The sequence below is a fragment of the Mytilus edulis genome, chromosome 6 (assembly GCF_963676685.1).
Source record: "Mytilus edulis chromosome 6, xbMytEdul2.2, whole genome shotgun sequence".
NCBI classification, from domain to species: domain Eukaryota; kingdom Metazoa; phylum Mollusca; class Bivalvia; order Mytilida; family Mytilidae; genus Mytilus; species Mytilus edulis.
In genome coordinates, this window is record NC_092349.1 from 31,021,003 (window position 1) to 31,041,474 (window position 20,472).

The 20,472-nt window shown below is 32.0% G+C and overlaps 1 protein-coding gene across 1 annotated transcript in view; it reads right to left on the bottom strand.

Annotated features, from left to right (window-relative positions):
- Nucleotides 1–470: 470 nt before the first annotated feature.
- The window catches only part of LOC139527497 (beta-ureidopropionase-like), a 36,155-nt gene continuing 16,153 nt past the window's right edge, over nt 471–20,472 (bottom strand). Inside the window, exons 7-15 of the mRNA XM_071322989.1 lie at nt 17,962–18,016; nt 17,139–17,253; nt 16,253–16,334; nt 15,816–15,858; nt 12,140–12,166; nt 11,479–11,519; nt 9,645–9,731; nt 8,601–8,691; nt 471–4,257 (exon numbers count right to left, since the gene is read on the bottom strand). Of these exons, the coding sequence (XP_071179090.1) occupies nt 8,605–8,691; nt 9,645–9,731; nt 11,479–11,519; nt 12,140–12,166; nt 15,816–15,858; nt 16,253–16,334; nt 17,139–17,253; nt 17,962–18,016 (537 nt within the window). The 3' untranslated portion in view covers nt 471–4,257; nt 8,601–8,604. The remainder of the gene's footprint in view (nt 4,258–8,600; nt 8,692–9,644; nt 9,732–11,478; nt 11,520–12,139; nt 12,167–15,815; nt 15,859–16,252; nt 16,335–17,138; nt 17,254–17,961; nt 18,017–20,472) is intronic.

Below are 20,472 nucleotides of genomic sequence, written 5' to 3' on the forward strand. Positions count from 1 at the left end.
AAAAACATATGACACTTTCAGTAAACACGTAACACAGACAAATGGAACTCTGGGCAAGCACCTTCCAAAAATATATGACACAACTCTAGCAAACACGCTACATAGACAAATGACACCATATAGGCAATCACCTTTCAAAATATATGACACTCTAAGCAAACACTTTACAAAAGCAAATGACAGTCTGAGTAAACACCTTCCAAAATATACAACACTATGAGCAAATATGTTACAAAAACGAAAGACACTCTGGGCAAGTTCCTAACAAAAACAAATGAAGCTCTGAGCAAACACATTACAAAGACGAATGACACTCTGGGCAAGTTCCTAACAAAAACAAATGAAACTTTGAGCAAAAACGTTACAAAGACAAATGACACTCTGGGAAGCATTCCTCAATAAAAGCACTGAACCTGTTGTAAGGAATATAAATACAGAGAATATTGCTGATAAAAAGATTAAACACAAGCGGATATAGGTATATATTTTATTGGGTATTGACAATCATGCAATATAACATAAGAATATAGATATCAAAACAGTATAACATGTATACTAATTATATAAACAACTTATACTCTATAGTGCTTCCTGATTCCGCTAAACTATTACAAAATGTATACTGTTAGAATAGACGTTTTGTTTAAGAATTACTGTAAGACATCAATATATGTGACCTGAGTTTACAGATATAAATTAACAATCCTACAGAAATGATACAGCATGAGTAAACACACAAAAATAATGTATCTCCTGCTTTACTAAATCTAAAATTTATGCTGACTATCTCAGTCTTACTTCAGTTATATAGGGTTATTGCATGAATATTGGGGAATATTGTCCCGAGTAGAATCTTATATTGCTAGAGCTTGTGAGTGCAATATATGTTCTACGAGGGACAATATTCCCCAATATTCATGCAATAACCCTTTTATTGTATACCGTAGCAATATAATATTTAAAAGTAAAAATTGGTTTAAACTAGATTCTGACGTTGATGACGTCATGAATTTTTGAAGATTTATTGCACTAGTGCAATATTGGAATTTATTGCATGCTAACTTTTGGTTACTTTTGTGGGAAATATTATATTGCTATACAATAATAGCATTTATTAAACTCTCTATATCATCAATGAACCATGAAACTAAGGTCAATATCTCAAAATTTCAGATGACCATATATATGTTGTGTATAAGATGTAAGTTTGTACAAATTATAATTTGTACAGGGTTTTTGTACAAGTTTTTTGACACCTACCTTCTTGTAACAGGTGGTACAGGTTTAACTTATAAAATGTACCAGTGTAATGTTTTAAATTCAAATAAATATACGTCAACCTAACATTTAGTGCTATTCTCCTTGCCTTCAAACTGGAAATGAGGATACCTGAATGGTTTAAATTCTAATTTTCTTGTTTTCCTTATACCATATTCATATCTATACAAAATCTTTGTGAGGTCTTATAATGTTTTTATATCAATGCTCAGTATTAAACTGTATCATGAAGTTATGAAAAATTGACAGAAATATGCGGAGCAAAAGACTGTGTGCTTGCATCATCCATTTTTGTTCAGCAGGTCATAAAAACTGATAACTTGTACAAAAATTCTGTACAAAATATAATTTGTACAACATTACAACTTGTACACAACATATACATCTTACAAATGAAAAATGGACTAGATTATGAAAAATTCAAATTAGTTAAAGAACCCTGATAATAATATAACTACTGTGGATTCATTATTATTCATTGGATACCAATTTTCGTGGATTTCGTGGGTACAGGTTAACCACGAAATTAAATGTTCAGTGAAAAACAATTTTTGTATAGGCGTTTATGCAGACCTTTGGCAAAACCACGAAATTAAATATCCACGAACATACAAGTTTTTCTTAATCCACGAAAATTTGTACCCACGAAAAAATAAATTAATCCACAGTATATAACAAGATCTTCTTACATAAATGAATCTTGTTTGTTCAGTCTACCTTTCAAAAAACAGTTGAATATGTATTTTTTTCTAAACAAACCAAGTAGTGAAGCTAGAAGATACAAAATAATAATAACCTAATAAAAAGATTGTTTTACTTAAATATGAATATAGTTATTAGATTAATCTAAATCCCAGGGGCGGATCCAGCCATTTTAAAAAGGGGGGTCCCTAACCCAGGACAAAGGGGGGGGGGGGTTCCAATTACATGTCCCCATTCAATTGCATTGATTGTCCAAAAAAAAGGGGGGGGTTCCAACCCCCGGAACACCCCCTCTGCATCCGCGCCTGAATCCTGTGAACCTACACCTGGTTAATTATTGAATGTCAGGCTCCATTGAGAAAGATACCTATAGATAATAATGAAACAAATTAACACAATAAACATATGGCCCTTACTTTCATTAAGGTATTTATTTATAATAATGAACCCTAAGAGGTCTTTCATAGACAGTTTTCTGTTCAACAAGAAATTAATTAAGGAATGACTGTAATATTTTTTCTGTCTATGAAGAAATAACATAAAAAATGTGGTGCACACTGAATAACGCGCGTAGTGGGTTATTTTACAGTCGGCACCACATTTTTTATATTATTTCGAATAGACAGAAAAAATATTACAGTCATTTCTTATAATTTAATTCTAAATTCCATTTAAAACCGTAGAAAACCATGAAAAACGTTGATGACGTGACCTGACTAAATTGTGTCTATGGGATGATAATAAAATAACGTCAGCTAATCAGAAGACGCGTTACATTCTAAATTAAATTATAAACAAATGATCTAGGATGAAAATAAACTTTACACAACTTTACTTAGTATCATTCTGTCATTCTATTCAAAATTAAGTCAATTGTTAGATTAGGAGATAACTGTATTGTATTTTAAGCTCCGACGGCATCAATTGGGGATTTGATGGTCACAAATTAAGTTTACTGGCGACGCGTTAGCGGAGACAGTAAACAGGTATTTGCGACCATCAAATCCCAAATTGATGCCGTCGGAGCTTAAAATACAATATTGTTATCTCCATTCTAATGAAACTGACAGAAAACAACGTTAAAACATGTATTTAAAATCTGTCATATGCTGTCTGCGCTTATGCGTACGTCCCATAGCATCAAATGTCAATTGATGCCATGTAAGAAAGTGACGTTATCCAATCAAAATGAACATTACAAATGTTGTTGCATTAGAATTAACTTTATTGGTGTACTGACAGATGGTCAGAATGCAAGCTATGTTTCTCCAATACTATGTTAATAAATAAAGCCAAATCCATGTCCTTGTAGTAGTGATATTGCTTTTTTTTTATTACATGTACTTGATATAAAATGATTGCCTTATTTCTGCCGACCTACATTAATTATATCAGCTGGAGAAAGCTAATCTCATTTAGAGTTATTTATTGTTAATAGTGTTTTATTTGTGTCACATTTCCTCCCAGGACAAAAATCAGGTGCTGACATTGTAATCAATAAGATAGTTTAATCTAATTGCCTGCAATATGTATGTTTTATACCAAATGTATTACTCTCTGACGTTTTCCAAAACAGATCGACTGTATTTTAAATAAAATGGAAAGCAAAAATGAATATAAACTGATTAATAGGTTTAATATAACATGCAAGACATAAAACAATTATTATTATTCAGTATTTTCACTTAAAAAAAATTACTTCCATATTAATGCTAAGATAAACTTTGTTATTGGAAAGAAAGAAAAATTGCCCCTAACTTGGTTATATTGATACAATAATATTAGGGATGTCAACAGGTATCTAATACTTGAGTATGGCTTGGTAGCTCAGTAGTACAGAGTATCAACAATATCAAACACTCAATTAATCGGTTTTTGTTATGGATGTAATCGTCTTCTTTTCATTTTTTAAATTTTTCTTCACCAAGTTGACATACATTGATAAAATAAAATAATTAAAATTGGGGTCTTTTTTAGCAATTTTCTGTGAGGTACTACTTATAAATTTAACTTATAATTTATTTTGTTTGATATATCATTCATATAAAATAGAACTTGAAAAATAGGTAAAAAAAATTATCTGAATACATAATAGGTATGCATATACTAAACAATATTGTTTCTTATTCAATTTTTTTTATTTATAGAAATGCTGTATTAAACAAGGCCTTTATTTCGAAGATTTCCCAGACTGTATTTATTCTAAATATATTCACACATCCAACTATCAAAGTTGATGAATGATCCTGACTAGATACTGTGTGACACTTCCTCTATCTGAAAAACAAAGTCAAATAGTTTAATTCACTACGTAATAATAAAACAAGAGGCTCCAATGAGCCTTCCTGACTGTTCAAAAGGCACTGTTACTTAAAAATTAACAAGGTGCTCCGCAGGGCGCAGCTTTATACGACCGCAGAGGTCGAACCCTGAACAGTTGGGGCAAGTATGGACAAAACATTCAAGCGTGTTACAGCTCTGAATTTGGATTGTGATCAAATTTTTGACATTACATGGTTTTTTTTTTACACAAAACAAATGTCAAGAATTTACAAATCAATTAAAGATTTCTTCTTCAAACTTTTTAAATCTAAAATTAAATAGTTGACACAGCATAGGTTTCTGACACAGAATGAATGTGGTCTAATGAACTTAAAAGTTTTTTTTTTGCCTTTGAGCAATTCACTATGCTGTTGAATATTAATCCTCTCAAAAAAATGTTTGAAGAAATTTTCTTTTTATTTATGAAATCTGAAATGAGAAAAATTTAACCCCCCCTTTTTTTTTTCACATCCCCGTTTCCCTTTTTCCAAAACTGATATCAATTCAAATTTCTAATGGAGTTTGCAACAATAACTACTCTTTTAAATACATCATAAAATATTGAAATGTAAAATAAAGTGCTTGTTATCACTGAATGGTAAAGATTGGTTGGTAGTAAAAGTGAATATACATTGTTTATTGTATAAAACAATAAAAAAAACTTCATAAGCAACATTTTATATTGGCAAATTTCCAATGAAGTTATTTACATAAAGTTATTGGCAAATAAAAATAGAAAATGACATCATAGTCATGTCTGGCAAATGTCCAACATACATTATCTAAAAAAATTTTAGTAAGATAAGGAAAAAAAGCTTCATCAGCAATATTTTATATTGGCAAATTTCCAATGAATTTATTTACATAAAGTTATTGGCAAATAAAAATAGAAAATGACATCATAGTCATGTCTTGCAAATTTCCAACTATATTATCAACTACTATTCTATACAAAGAAAGATAACTCCAATTGAAAATTAATTGCTATTGCACAATATTGTGCAATTAGATAATTTCTTGCTATTGTGCAATACTGTGCAATTGAAAATTTCTTGCTATTGCACAATACTTGATATGGAATCCTGATTTGGACCAACTTGAAAACTGGGCCCATAATCAAAAATCAAAGTACATATTTAGATAAAGCATATCAAATAAGCCCAAGAATTCAATTTTTGTTAAAATCAAACTTAGTTTAATTTTGGACCCTTTGGACCTTAATGTAGACCAATTTGAAAACTGGACCAAAAATTAAGAATCTACATACACAGTTAAATTTGGCATATCGAAGAACCCATTTATTCAATTTTTTATGAAATCAAACAAAGTTTAATTTTGGACCGCCATTTGGACCAACTTGAAAACTAGGCCAATAATTAAAAATCTAAGTACATTTTTAAATTCAGCATATCAAAGAACCCCAAGGATTCAATTTTTGTTAAAATCAAACTAAGTTTAATTTTGGACCCTTTGGACCTTAATGTAGACCAATTTGAAAACGGGACCAAAAATTAAGAATCTACATACATAGTTAGATTCGGCATATCAAAGAACCCCAATTATTCAATTTTTGATGAAATCACACAAAGTTCAATTTTGGACCCTTTGGGCCCCTTATTCCTAAACTGTTGGGACCAAAACTCCCAAAATCCAACCCAACCTTCCTTTTATGGTCATAAACCTTGTGTTTAAATTTCATAGATTTCTAATTACTTATACTAAAGTTATGGTGCAAAAACCAAAAATAATGCTTATTTGGGCCCCTTTTTGGCCCCTAATTCATAAACTGATATGACCTCAACTCCAAAAATCAATCCCAACCTTCCTTTTGTGGTCATAAAACTTGTGTTAAAATTTCATTGATTTCTATTAACTTATACTCAAGTTATTGTGCGAAAACCAAAAATAATGCTTATTTGGGCCCTTTTTTGGCCCTTAATTCCTAAACTGTTGGAACCAAAACTCCCTACATCAATCCCAACCTTCCTTTTGTGGTCATAAACCTTGTGTTAAAATTTCATTGATTTCTATTCACTTTTACTAAAGTTAGAGTGCGAAAACTAAAAGTATTCGGACGACGACGACGCAGGACGACGACGCCAACGTGATAGCAATATACGTATAAAAAGATTCCAACAAAATTAAAAAAAACATTTTGTGTAAACATTTTTGTTATGAAAAATATTTTGGAACATATTTATCACTAGTGGGTTCTTTATACTGACTGATGTACCCTTATTTTTGACATTTTTACCTATCATATCTGTTAGTATTGTTCACACATTGTTGTCAATATAATGGAATCTAATATGACTCTCATATGCAAGTGAGAGGTTTAGCTAGCTATAAAAGCAGGTTAAGTCAACCATTTTCTACATAAGAAAATTCCTGTACTAAGTCAGGAATATGACAGTTGTTATCCATTCGTTTGATGTGTTTGTGCTTTTGATTTTGCCATTTGATTACGGACTTAAACTTGCGGTTATGAATTTCAATTGGAGTTCAGTATTTTTGTGATTTTACTTTTTTTTCAAACGTTCAATTATTTTCTTGGTCTAGATAAGAAAATCTTATTTGAAAATTTAAACAAGAGTGCACACACTGAAATGTCTCGCCTTCTTTACTAATCATTGATATTATGTTGATAGTCCTAAGTATAAAGCTTTATTACAACTGTCACATAAACGTTACATTAACCAAGATAACTAAACAAAGACCAATGAACCCTGAAAATGAGGTCAAGGTCAGATGAACCATGCCAGGCTGACATGTACAGCTAACAATGCTTCCATAAAACAAATATAGTTGACCTAATACTTATAGTTTAAGAAAAATAGACCAAAACACAAAAACTTAACACTGAGCAATGAACCGTGAAAATGAGGTCAAGGTCAAATAAAACCTGCGCGACTAATATATAAATCATAAAATATTTCCATACACTAAACATAGTTGACCTAAGGCGTATAGTATCAGATAAAAAGACCAAAACTGAAAAACTTAACTTTGACCACTGAACCATGAAAATGAGGTCAAGGTCAGATGACATCTGTCCGCTAGACATGATCACCTTACAATCATTCCATACAACAAATATAGTAGACCTATTGCATAAAGTATGAGAAAAACAGACCAAAACACAAAAACTTAACTATAACCACTGGACCATGAAAACGAGGTCAAGGTCAGATGACACCTGCCAGTTGGACATGTACACCTTACAGTCCTTCCATACACCGAATATACTAGCCCTATTGCTTATAGTATCTGAGATATGGACTTGACCACCAAAACTTAACCTTGTTCACTGAGCCATGAAATGAGGTCGAGGTCAAGTGAAAACTGTCTGACGGGCATGAAGACCTTGCAAGGTATGCACATACCAAATATAGTTATCCTATTACTTATAATAAGAGAGAATTCAACATTACAAAAAATCTGAACTTTTTTTTCAAATGGTCACTGAACCATGAAAATGAGGTCAAGGACATTGGACATGTGACTGCAGAAACTTCGTAACATGAGGCATCTATATACAAAGTATGAAGCATCCAGGTCTTCCACCTTCTAAAATATAAAGCTTTTAAGAAGTGAGCTAACACCGCCGCCGCCGCCGCCGCTGCCGTAGTCGTCGCCACCGCCGCCGGATCACTATCCCTATGTCGAGCTTTCTGCAACAAAAGTTGCAGGCTCGACAAAAAGCATGATTCTTTGCTCTGATCTTCATTGGCTAGTACATCCAGTTTCCATGTTCAGGTCTGTGGTTCTCTCTCTCTGGGTACCTAAGCTCACTCATTAATCTGAGTGCTTGTAGGCAACAGAGGGTAAAGATTGCTATTTTTTATAGTGTGAATTTAAACTTTTTAAGCAATGGAAGTCAATACCAACTTGTTTTATGGACAAAAGAAAGATAACTCCAATCTTAAAATTACTTTTCATGATTTTGTTGTTGTTGATTAGATAGATTTACTAATCACAACTTTAGTATGGTCAGTCATGCCTATCATTTAGTAATTTGAATATCTGAGTATACATTATCCATAATTTCTGTTATGTACATGGTTAGCTTTTAAATAATGGTCACCTTCCTACCTTCTGTGTTCTCATTTGTACGGATGAGGTATGTGTACATATCAAGTCAGTGACATAAGGGTTTTAATTATGTTCATAGGATCTTTACTCTTAAACTGACCACCATAAAATATCCATGTGTGCTGAAACAAGTGTTATTAACCAACTATCGATCAATCTTTCCTATGACTTTGAACACATTAACATCAAGTGTTTTTTATACATACCAAGTTATTTCTCTCTGATTATATCAGGTTTAAAGTCAGGTTTGACAGCCTCATTAATTTCTGCTGCATACATATCCAGTCTTTGTGTCATCTGTTAAAAAAACATTTTAAAGTAACTTAATTGAAACTTTAAAATTTTGAGAATCACACCTTCCACGTTAAAAAGGAACTGAAATGACAAGATTATTTCGTTGTTAAGTTTCAGTATCTGTAAAATCTGAAGTTTTACCTCAATCAATCACTATAAATGGTTGTATCCAAATTGCACATACCCAGTATTTTGACAGTTTTATCACTCACGTTGAATTAGATTCAAACAAGAATGTGTCCAAAGTACACAGATGCCCCACTTGCATTATCATTTTCCATGTTCAAATGGACCGTAAAAAAGGGAAAAAATATAATTTGGCATTAAAAGAAGAAAGATCATACAATAGGGAACATGTGTACTAAGTTTCAAGTTGATTTGACTTTAACTTCATCAAAAACTACCTTGACCAAAACATTTCACCTGAAACTCGCACTTTCATTTTCTATATTCAATGGACCTTGGAATTGGGGACAAAAGTCTAATTTGGCTTTAAAATTAGAAAGATCATATCATAAGGAACATGTGTACTAAGTTTTAAATTGATTGGACTTCAGCTTCATCAAAAACTACCTTGACCAAAAACTTTAACCTGAAACTAGAACTTTAATTTTGTATGTTCAGTGGACCGTGAAATTTGGGTCAAAAGTCTAATTTGTAATTAAAATTATAAAGATCATATCATAAGGAACATGTGTACTAAGTTTCAAGTTGATTGGACCTCAGCTTCATCAAAAACTACCTTGACCAAAAACTTTAACCTGAAGCGGGACGAATGGACAGACAGGCGAACAGACAGACAGACAGAAGTTTGAACCTCTAGACGACCAAAGATTCCAAAATTAGTAGTACCTAAATTGCCTCCAGGCTTGAATCACATAGATCTGTTTTTTGCCACATTTTTAGAACAATTTGTCTTTTTTCCATGCTTAATATTCATTCTCTAAGCTACTCACCCTAAATCCCCATTTATCTTTGATCTGTCTAGATAAGTTAAGATCTACTTCAGCTACCAGTAATCCATCCTTTGTTCTAGACAAACCCTGAAAGGAAAAAAAACCCAGATATTTTGTTAAGGAGGACCTTGCAAGGAAACATTATAAATTATTTCCCTTCTACGAGGGGGCATGTTTAATTACTGCCTGCTGTATGAACACACACTTAATTACTCTATGTTGCCTAGGAACATACATACTTAATCACTGTTGTATGGTTAAATCCTGTTACATTGAAACTACTCCTCACCGTAAGAGAACACACTTAATTCTTTGATATCTGAAATAAACTTAGTCATAAGTGTTTCTCCCTTCTTGTTTCCTATACAGATTATGGTATCATTAGACAATAGGTTTACCTTTTCATTTGTCTTTTGTAGGCCCTTTATAGCTTGCTATTCTGACGTTACCCACAGCTCTAGTAGAAGGCTGTACTTTGACCTATAATTGTTTACTATTTATACGTTGTGAGTTAGATGGACAGTTGCAGCTGTCTCATTGGCCCTCATACCTCATCTTCTAATTTCTACCTAATATTGGTTAAATTGACATGACTGACGGTAAAAGGCCCTACTATTAGTTCAATTGAAATGATTGACAGAAATAGACCTTAATATTGGTTCAACTGACATGATTGACAGTAAAAGGCCTTTATAGTGGTTTCAGCCACTTTCTATTGTATCACAATGAGTATTTATTAGACAAGTTAATTTACTAATTAAGAAAATGATAATCTAATGAATACAAACTAATATAATTAACTATTAAAAAATGATATTACTACAAGTACTTACTAAGTGTATAATAATCTAATGAATATATAATTTTTAATATAACTAACTATTGAAAAATGATTACACACTAAAACCAATTCTAACAACAGTATTAGGTATTTGTAAAGACAACAGATTTAATGACAGACAGACATCAATAACGTCACTGGATAATTTATATAATACAAATATATTATGTATGTCATTATTTTAAAGAGATAAGTTTTATCTCATATCTATAGTACAACAGCATCAGGTCAATAATTATTTTCCAGCATGCCTTGCAGATGACATGTCATATTTTCCCTCTGGCCATCATATTACTCTTGTACTGTCAAAATACTGACCTTGATACACAAAGTACAAATTATTAAAATTCTTATAAACAGGTCAATTGTTGTACAGTATTTCCTGTAATAATACCACTACTTATTTTCTCTCTTTCTGTTCTGAAGAAGATTTTTGTACAGCTTGCTGTATCAATGATAATAATCCAACACCCTTCCTTAATGTATGTATCAATAGTCTGACTGTATGTTAAGCACAGACAAATGTCAAACTGTATAGGTTTCATTCTAACCAAGCAAGGAATATTCTAGTTACAATCTGCAAACCATTGTTTTTTTACTTCTATTTTTAGAAGGGATGACCTTGACTTTTAAAACTAAAATCTTCTATAGACTTATTCCCCACAACTGTATCTCCTTTTGTATAAGTTTTATTATAATCAAGCAAAGGAAAAATGTGGCAATCATCCGAAAACCATTGTTCATTTTCACCCCCATCTTTAGTAATGATGACATTTGTTTGCTTGAATCATGGAGTAATCAAGTAAACTTTGACATTTTTATTCTAGATGTATATAAGCTTTATATGAGTCAAGCACACAAACTCTACTTACCATACAGAAAAAAGTAACACTGAATGAAAACATTAAGCAAGGAAACCACATAATAAATTTTAACATGCTATAAACTAACAGTAGACTTTATTTCATTTTACATGTTTATAGGTAATCTTACTGGGGTTCTACTGCCATCTGGTGCAGCCACATAACTGGAACCTGAGAAAGACAAAAGTCAACAGAATTAATCTTTTGGGCTAAAACATAAACTAAATATAACTTATTTGATACAAATATGTCATGGGTATTTACCAAACTTTGCCTCTTTTAGAGCGCTAACAATACAACTTTTTGTATAATTAATGTTTCCCAGGTGAATAACTCTTTTAAAAAAAAAATTGTACAAATAACAAATGTTTCCAAGGAGCATAACTCTTTTTAAAAAAAAAATGATCAGCACTGATTTTCAAACTTGTCTATTAAGACATTGCTGATATACACTTTTGATATAAGTTTCATAAAAATCTGTCAATAATTGTGCATGTGAGAGAACTAACAAGATTGGACAGTTGCAATATTGTGTTGTGTGAGGGACACTAACAGTTGATCACTATTTTATTAATATGACCTGCAGATAAGACAACATACTGTTACTGAATTAAAATAATCAAGATATTTCTACTACATCAAGATGTTTATTCATTTATTCACATATATATAGTATGACAAGATATTGCTTTTTTCAGTTTGAAAGTACTATGTATAAAAGTACCAAAGAAGCTTTATTTATAAGGCGACCAAATAAGAAATTGTAAAATAAGAAAATCTAATAAACTTACCATAGAAATGGCCAAAATCTTTATGAGCTGAAAAAAGAAATCTAAGTTTTTAAAATGTGTCCAAAATGTCTAACAGATAATATTTGTAAAACTCATGTAGTAGCGACTGTAATGTTGACCATGGTGGCTTGCATTACATTTCAAAGCATGTTAAGACTGTTAACTTCATCAGAAGTCTTCCATAGCTGAGAACACTACCAATTCTATTAGTAGATTCTGTTCAGATGTTGAGCAACTAAAGATTATCAAACAAGCATGTATAGTAAACAGCAAATAAAGTATGACCCAAAACTCTTGATTGAAAAATTTATATTTTTAGTTCATGTCTGCTTTAGATTAATGGAAATTTGCCCCTCTCCTTTCAAAAATCCTGGATCTGCCCGACTACCCCATGCATCACAAAGCTTTATTTCACTCACTGTAATACCAGTACTGGTTAGGTGATTTTACTGGGAATAAGTTTTTAAGCCAATTTTCTTTCCATAGAAATTTCAAAAGGTTCAAATTATAATGGCATATTGTTATTCTAAACTGTTTCCAAAAATTGATCGTCCCGAAGATCATAAAAAACATTTTATTAAAATAAAGTATGTCAATAAAGGTTTTGATTTTGTAAATATTGCCGGTATTGTTAACGACCATTCTGTTAAAGACCAAATTCCTGGATATTTTGACAATACAGAACTCCCTCTCATTTGTTATATTTACAAGAAATCTACCCGGAAATATGTGTTTAATTATAGCCAATTGTGTAAAGATGTAAATATCATTGAAAATACACCTATGTCGTGTAATTTCAGAAATTCCGAATACACCTATGGCCCCATTTTCCATGTCATAACTGGAGACCTTAACATCGTTCACGACCGAGAGTTAAAATCATTCCTCAGTAAAGGACCTAAATATCTTCCCCCGTCAATTATTAATTGGAATGAGTGTCGTAATATCATCCATGACTCACTCCGTACCTACTGTTTGAAATGGGTAAAACGGGAAAAAGCTGACAAAAAATCTTTGGACTCTTTTTGTAATTCAGTAATGAAGATAGTTGATATTCGAATACAACATTTTAAAGAACATTTTACTCTTAACAACAACCATAAAAACCCTATTTCACGTATCAAACATAAACTGAAAGAACTAGCCAAGGTATTTGTTTTTGTCCTGGCTGATAAAGCTGCTAATAATATCGTTATTGTTTGACGTAAATTTTATATAGAGGTTCTGCAAAAGGAAATCAGGAACTCACCAACATTCCAACTGACTTCATTTTCAGAAAACGACATCTGTAACAAACACAAACTTTAAGCTACTTCTTTACAAGCAGAACCAAATACAATGAAAGTCCCAACTATGTACTGGCTTCCAAAGCTACACAAAAAAACTTACAAATATAGATTTATTTCATCTTCAAGCCATTGTTCCACTACTAAATTGTCTGTTTTACTTACTAGTACACTTGGTACAATAAAAAACCTGATTATAAATTGTTCAAATAAGGCCTTTGAAAATAGTGGAATTAATTACTTTTAGAGTGTCAAAAACTTGTTGGAAGTACTTGATAAATTGCATGCATATATTGGTGATTTTGAATCTGTTCAAAGTTTTGATTTTTCTACCCTATATACCACTTTGCCTCATATTCTTATTAAGAAAAAATTCACATCCCTAATTAACTGGGCATTTAAAAAGTCAGAATGTGAGTACATATGTTCAAACTCTTTTAGGTAATTTTTTAGTACATTTTGTAGTAATAAACAAAAGAACTATGTCAATTGGACATGCTTTGATACTATATATGCGCTTGAATTTTTACTTGAAATTTTTGTTCTGTATATCGTCAAGTTATTGGAATTCCAATGGGGACTAACTGTGCACCACTTATTGCGGACCTGTTTTTGTATTGTTATGAGTTACAATTTATGACTAAAATTAGCAAAGACCCATAGAAACAACATTTGATACAAAAATTTAACAATACTTTTAGATATTTGGATGATATATTGGCTCTCAATAATGACGACTTCAGTATGTATACTAAAGAAATTTATCCTGTTGAACTTACTTTAAATAAAGCTAATACTAACAATGACCACTGCCCTTTCCTCGATCTTGATATCTATATCATTAACGGGAAGCTTAATACAAAAATTTATGATCAAAGAGATGATTTTTCATTTCCTATCGTTAATTATCCATTTTTAGATGGTGACGTATCCTTGTCACCATCTTATGGTGTTTAAATATCTCAACTTGTACGATTCGCTCATGTATGTAACAACGTATTAGATTTTAGCGAGAGAAATTTATGTATTACTGAAAAATTATTACACCAGGGTTTTCGATATCACAAACTGGTCAAAATATTTACTAAATTTTATCACCGGTATAAGGAAATAATTCGTAAATATAACTCAACATGCAGACATCTTATACGTTCAGGTATTTCACATCCAATTTTTTATGGTAATATTCTTTAAAAAGCACAAAAATGTCGGTATTCACCTCAAAAGCTTACAAAACCTTTAAACAGATTTATAAAGAAGGGATATTAGTTACGATACTGTTGTCAGGGCATTAAAGATTGCACATTTTGGCTTTAATATTGATTCACTTCTAGGGTCTTTGCATCGGAACTAAACACATTTATTTTTAAAAAACAGTTGTTGGCATGACACGGATTATGTTTTTCTCATATATTTTATGATAGTATGATACTAAACCCCTAACGGGAGCGATTGTGCCTGATATTCATATGATGAAGACATAATCTTTCAATCAGTTTAATTGAGGTCTGGAGCTGGCATGTCAGTTAACTGCTAGTAGTCTGTTGTTATTTATGTATTATTGTCATTTTATTTATTTTCTTTTGTTACATCTTTTGACATCTGACTCGGACTTCTCTTGAACTGAATTTTAATGTGCGTATTGTTATGCGTTTACTTTTCTACATTGGCTAGAGGTATAGGGGGAGGGTTGAGATCTCATAAACATGTTTAACCCCGCCGCAATTTTGCGCCTGTCCCAAGTTAGGAGCCTCTGGCCTTTGTTAGTCTTGTATGATTTTTAATTTTAGTTTCTTGTGTATAATTCAGAGTTTAGTACAACGTCCATTATCACTGTACTAGTATACATATTTTTTAGGGGCCAACTGAAGGACACCTACGGGTGAGGGAATTCTCGCTACATTGAAGACACATTGGTGGCCTTAAGCTGTTGTCTGCTCTATGGTCGGGTTGTTGTCGCTTTGACACATTCCCCATTTCCTTTCTCAATTTTAACTTTATAACCACAGCTGTGACCACTAAATTCTTCAGATCATATCTAAAAGTAAAGCTATTTTTTCACAATGTCCATATTACTTGACAAGGGCATGGACAGGATCTAAAGAATGTTTAACTGAATACATTATGCTAGGTAAGATAGAGATGAGGCCATTAATATAACTAATAAAATATAGATGTTAAACCAATGACAATAATTATAGATTATCGTTGATCATCTCAAAAGTGTGAAAAGCGACAGAGTTGAGATGACCAATAATAATCTGTTTATCGCTATTTTACTTAGTTTCTAGTGGTAATTTTTCATATCACTGCTGTGCTGAGAAAGGAAATAGGTTTCGAATGAATTAAGTGAAGTTATACCTATAGTAAAACAAAAAAAAATAACTGACCTTTTTTTCCATCTGCTGAGGTAAATTCATTGGGAAATTCTTCCTGAAATAAAATATCTCATATTTATTTTAAGTTTCTATACTGCTAATTTATTCCCTTACTTTATGTCTTGACAAAATTCAATTGATCAAGACATTTAACACAATACCATCTCAGTGAACTAGCAATACACTATTGTGTATGGGCCTGCTCAAGACAAAATTTAGATGCTGGATTTTCTCACTGCATCTATGACTCATAGGTGGTATTGGGCTATTTTCTATTCTTTGGTTATGTAGTTGTTCTTTGAAACATGTGACTTCCTCACTAGGGAGTCTGTACAGGGACTAAAAAGGAAAGACAGAACGGTCAAACAAGATGATCTTAATATATAGTCATCACTCAGAGTGGGTGAAGAAAATCAAATGCTTAAATTATCAAATCAGACAAAACTTACTGTTCCAACTCTGTTAATAGCCACTGTAAAATAATGATTAGCAATGGCAGCATTTCTAGCTTCTATTGGCCACATAGGTTCACTGAAAATATAAATAGTGGCAGAGTTAGCAATAGTGTCATTCCTAGCTTTTTTTGGCCCCCCTTATCATAGAAGATCCAAATTGCTCTATAACCAAAAGGGGCCAAAGTTATGAGTAAATCCTAACTTTCTAGATCAGTGATGGCGGCAAAATAAATTATAAAATCTGTTTCAAATTATGGAAAAACTGGACCAAACCTGACATTACAACACAAATAGTGCATAATTAAGGTGTCATGCCTCAATAATGTATAATGTGAGGTGCCAATAAGCAGTATTTTTTTATAATTACTAATATCAGAACTATTTCTATGTAGAAATTTATATTATTTTAGCTTAAACAAATCAAATAATTCCTTCGTGCATTAACTTATCCCTTTGAGCATACTTATGTGAATAAATGGGGAATGTGTCCATGCTGCTTGCATATTATATAAAGTTGTAAAAGGACATAACTGAGGAACAGTAAAATGGTTTCCTTATCCACTGAGTACATGAGTACATACCTCAAGTCTCCAACCCTGGCCAAAGGATTTAATACAATCTCTATATATACACTGAGTAAATGAGTACATACCTCAAAGCTCTAACTGTGGCTGAAGGATTACATACAATCTCTATACACTGAGTACATGAAAACATGCATCAATCTCTATCCACTGAGTACATGAGTTCATACCTCAAAGCTCCAACTGTGACTGATGGATTAAATACAATCTCTGTTCACTGAGTACATGAGAACATACCTCAAAGCTCCATTTGTGACTTAAGGATTAAATACAATCTGTATCCACTGAGTACATACCTCAAAGCTCCAACTGTGGCTGATGGATTAAATACAATCTCTGCTCCATTTATTCCATACATCATCCAATTTAAGGGATGATGTCTTCCATAACAAATATTTATACCAATTTTACCTATAAACAATCAAAATCATACATAATTTTACCTATTATAAATACAAATCAAACATAATAGTACATAATTTTACACGTCAACATTTACTAATCATAATTTTTCTTATGAACAATTACAAATTGTACATGATTTTTTTCCCCATAAATTTCCTGTAACAAAACTTTGAACTTTTTGAAAAACTAAGGTTTTTCTTATTCCAGGAATAGATTACCTTAGCCATATTTGGCATGTCAACTTTTTTGGTATTTTGGGTCCTCAATGCTCTTCAACTTTGTACTTGTTTTGCTTTACAACTATTTTGATCTGAACGTCACTGATGAGTCTTATGTAGACGAAACACGTGTCTGGCTTATTAAATTATAACCCTGGTACCTTTGACGGTAACTTTTAGCCAATGAAACAAATTGTTACATATAATTGCATTAGAATGCCCTTCTGTTTACATATACCCTTACATCATTTTGATGGGAGATAACTTTTGTACAAACCAAGAAGCTCAAAAGTTAATTTATAGTCATATTCAATGCATGGTGTAAATTTTTAGTTATACATACTTCTTTGCATTTACATGAAAATGTATTGAATCATTCAATGTCACTTGATAATATATTATTGTTTATCATATATGTAAGGTAAAACAATGTTAATAACTGCAGTATTTAGAGTCAAACAGCATTCTTACAGTATCTAGAGTATGTTTAACTTACCAAACTGTGTATCAAATACTTTATGTCCAGTATTGCCCTCCATATAGTAGGTTGACTGAAAAACAAATATTAACACAAACATTTATATACACCGTAGATAAACTCATCACAGATACCAGGACCAAATTTAGCGTATACACCAGATGTGAGTTTTGTCTACAAAAGACTCATCAGTGACGCTTGAATCCAAAAAAGGTTAAAAAAAAAAATTAAGTAAGAAGTTGAAGAGCATTGAGGACCAAAATTTCTTAAAGTTTTGCCAAATACAGCTATGGTAATCTATGCCTGAGGCAGAACAGCCTTAGTTTTTCCATAAATTCATAATGTAAATGTCAGCTTTAGAGCTCCTCTAGTATTTTTATTCATTTTATCGAGAGATCAAAAACATGAATGAATGTCAAGGTCATCCATTAGGTATTGACCTCATTCTTCACTTAAAGTCCTAGCAAATTTATAATTGATGAGAAGATACATACTTATCCTATCTCATAACATTAATTGAACAAGAAATAGTAAACAAATGCCTCACTCCCAATATCATTTTCTGTGTTCAGTGGACCGTGAAATTGGGGTAAAATCTCTAATTTGGCATTAACGATTGGAAGATCATATCATATTAGGAGCATGTGTACTAAGTTTTAAGTTGATTGGACTTCAACTTCATCAAACACTTTTTTAACCTGAAGAGGGACAGACAGCAAATGAACAGACCAACAAATGAGCAGACAAACGAATGAGGGGACAAACAAACAGATGCACAGACCAGAAAACATAATGTCCATAAATTTGACATTTTTAGAAATCCTAAGATTTAGCACCGCTTTTATTGCATCATCTCTCATATATATATCAAACAGAATAATAGATACGGGTATATATCCTTCTTTACTGAAGAACAAATGGTGACACCATTAATCAAGGACAACAAAATGTAAAATTTGGTGTCCCCCAAGGTTTAAACTTTGTCCTCTATTGTTTGTGTTATTTATAAACAACATTCCCTTATGCATTGAAAATTGTGAAACCTTTAATTGGATTGTTTTCTGATCTCATTAAAGTCTTCTACTCTTGGTATATGATTCTTCCTTGACTTCCCTAAGTGTATTTCTTATTGTAATATGACGTCCTTATTACCGATTTGTAAACAAAGCCGTGTTCTAATGAGCACAAAATATGTTTGACACATGCGGTTTATATGAACGTTATTTCCATCTTTATCCTTTATCCTTTAAAATATATACGAAAATTCACAAAACTTTTTTTCGCACTTACTGCTAAATATTTATGATCAGAGCGAAAGTGACGTTATTGTCATCTGTCATTGTCTGTGGTGACTTCAACTCACGAATGATTTTTCTGATTTCCATTCAGTACGAAGCAAGACTGTGATCGATAAAACAGTCAATCAACATGGGAAATCATTCTTAGAGTTTTGAATGAATCACAAATGTGTGTTTTAAACGGTAGACACGAATCGAATAAGGACAATTCCACTTGTATATCAGGTAGAGGGAAATCCGTGGTGGATTATATGTGTGTTCCTTATGACATTCTCAATCTGTGTTCCTCATTCCAGTTTATTACTACGCGATCTGTAATCGAGCAAAACAGTCTTTTTCAATTTAAGGTGAAATGGAGTAAAATCCCAGACCATTCTATTCTATTGGCAGAATTTAAAATATTAACTAACATATGCGAACATAGTAGTTCAAACGCTTCAGGCTTAAATCGATTCCTAATGACTTTTTTTTATCTGATCTACGGAAAGCAGCTCTTCAAACTTTAATTCAACATATTTAGACCGCAAGGGAGACTCAAAGTCACATGGATAATATCTATTCAGATCTTTGTACTTTGATAGTCAACAAAATGAACTGCAAAATTCAGTATGTGATGCAAGTAGAAAGACAAGAAAACGACATAAAAATTTTAAACCTTTCTGGAATGAGAAACTCTGACAACTATTGAAAGCAATGGGTCTTAAGGAAAAACAATTTTCTCAGTTTTAAAGGAAAATCATCTTCCAGGAGATTTCGGGAGGAATTTCAAAATGCGCAAAAATTGTCTGATAGAAAATTAAGACAATGTGAATGTCACTACCGACAATCTTTTTGTTTGGAAATCGATAATATGGTAACATCAAATCCTAATGATTTCTGGGACAAAACGAAAAAGCTAGGATCCCGAAAAGTACAAAACATTCCCATGGAAGTACACTGTCCAAACAGTGAAATACTAACAGATGATGATTCAGTGCTAAACAGATGGAAAACAAATTTTCATAATACATTTGTACTTACAACATGGACAATAGTACGGCGGAGTTTAATGACAATTTTCATAGCCAGGTATAATCACATAAGTCTTTTTTAGAAGACTGTACGATTGATCCGTTATACGATGAAAACCCGGAACTGAATACAAATATAACTATCGATGAAATCAGGCGTTTAATATATGGGGCAAAAAATGGCAAGGTGTGAGGAATCGATAGCATTAGCATACCATATA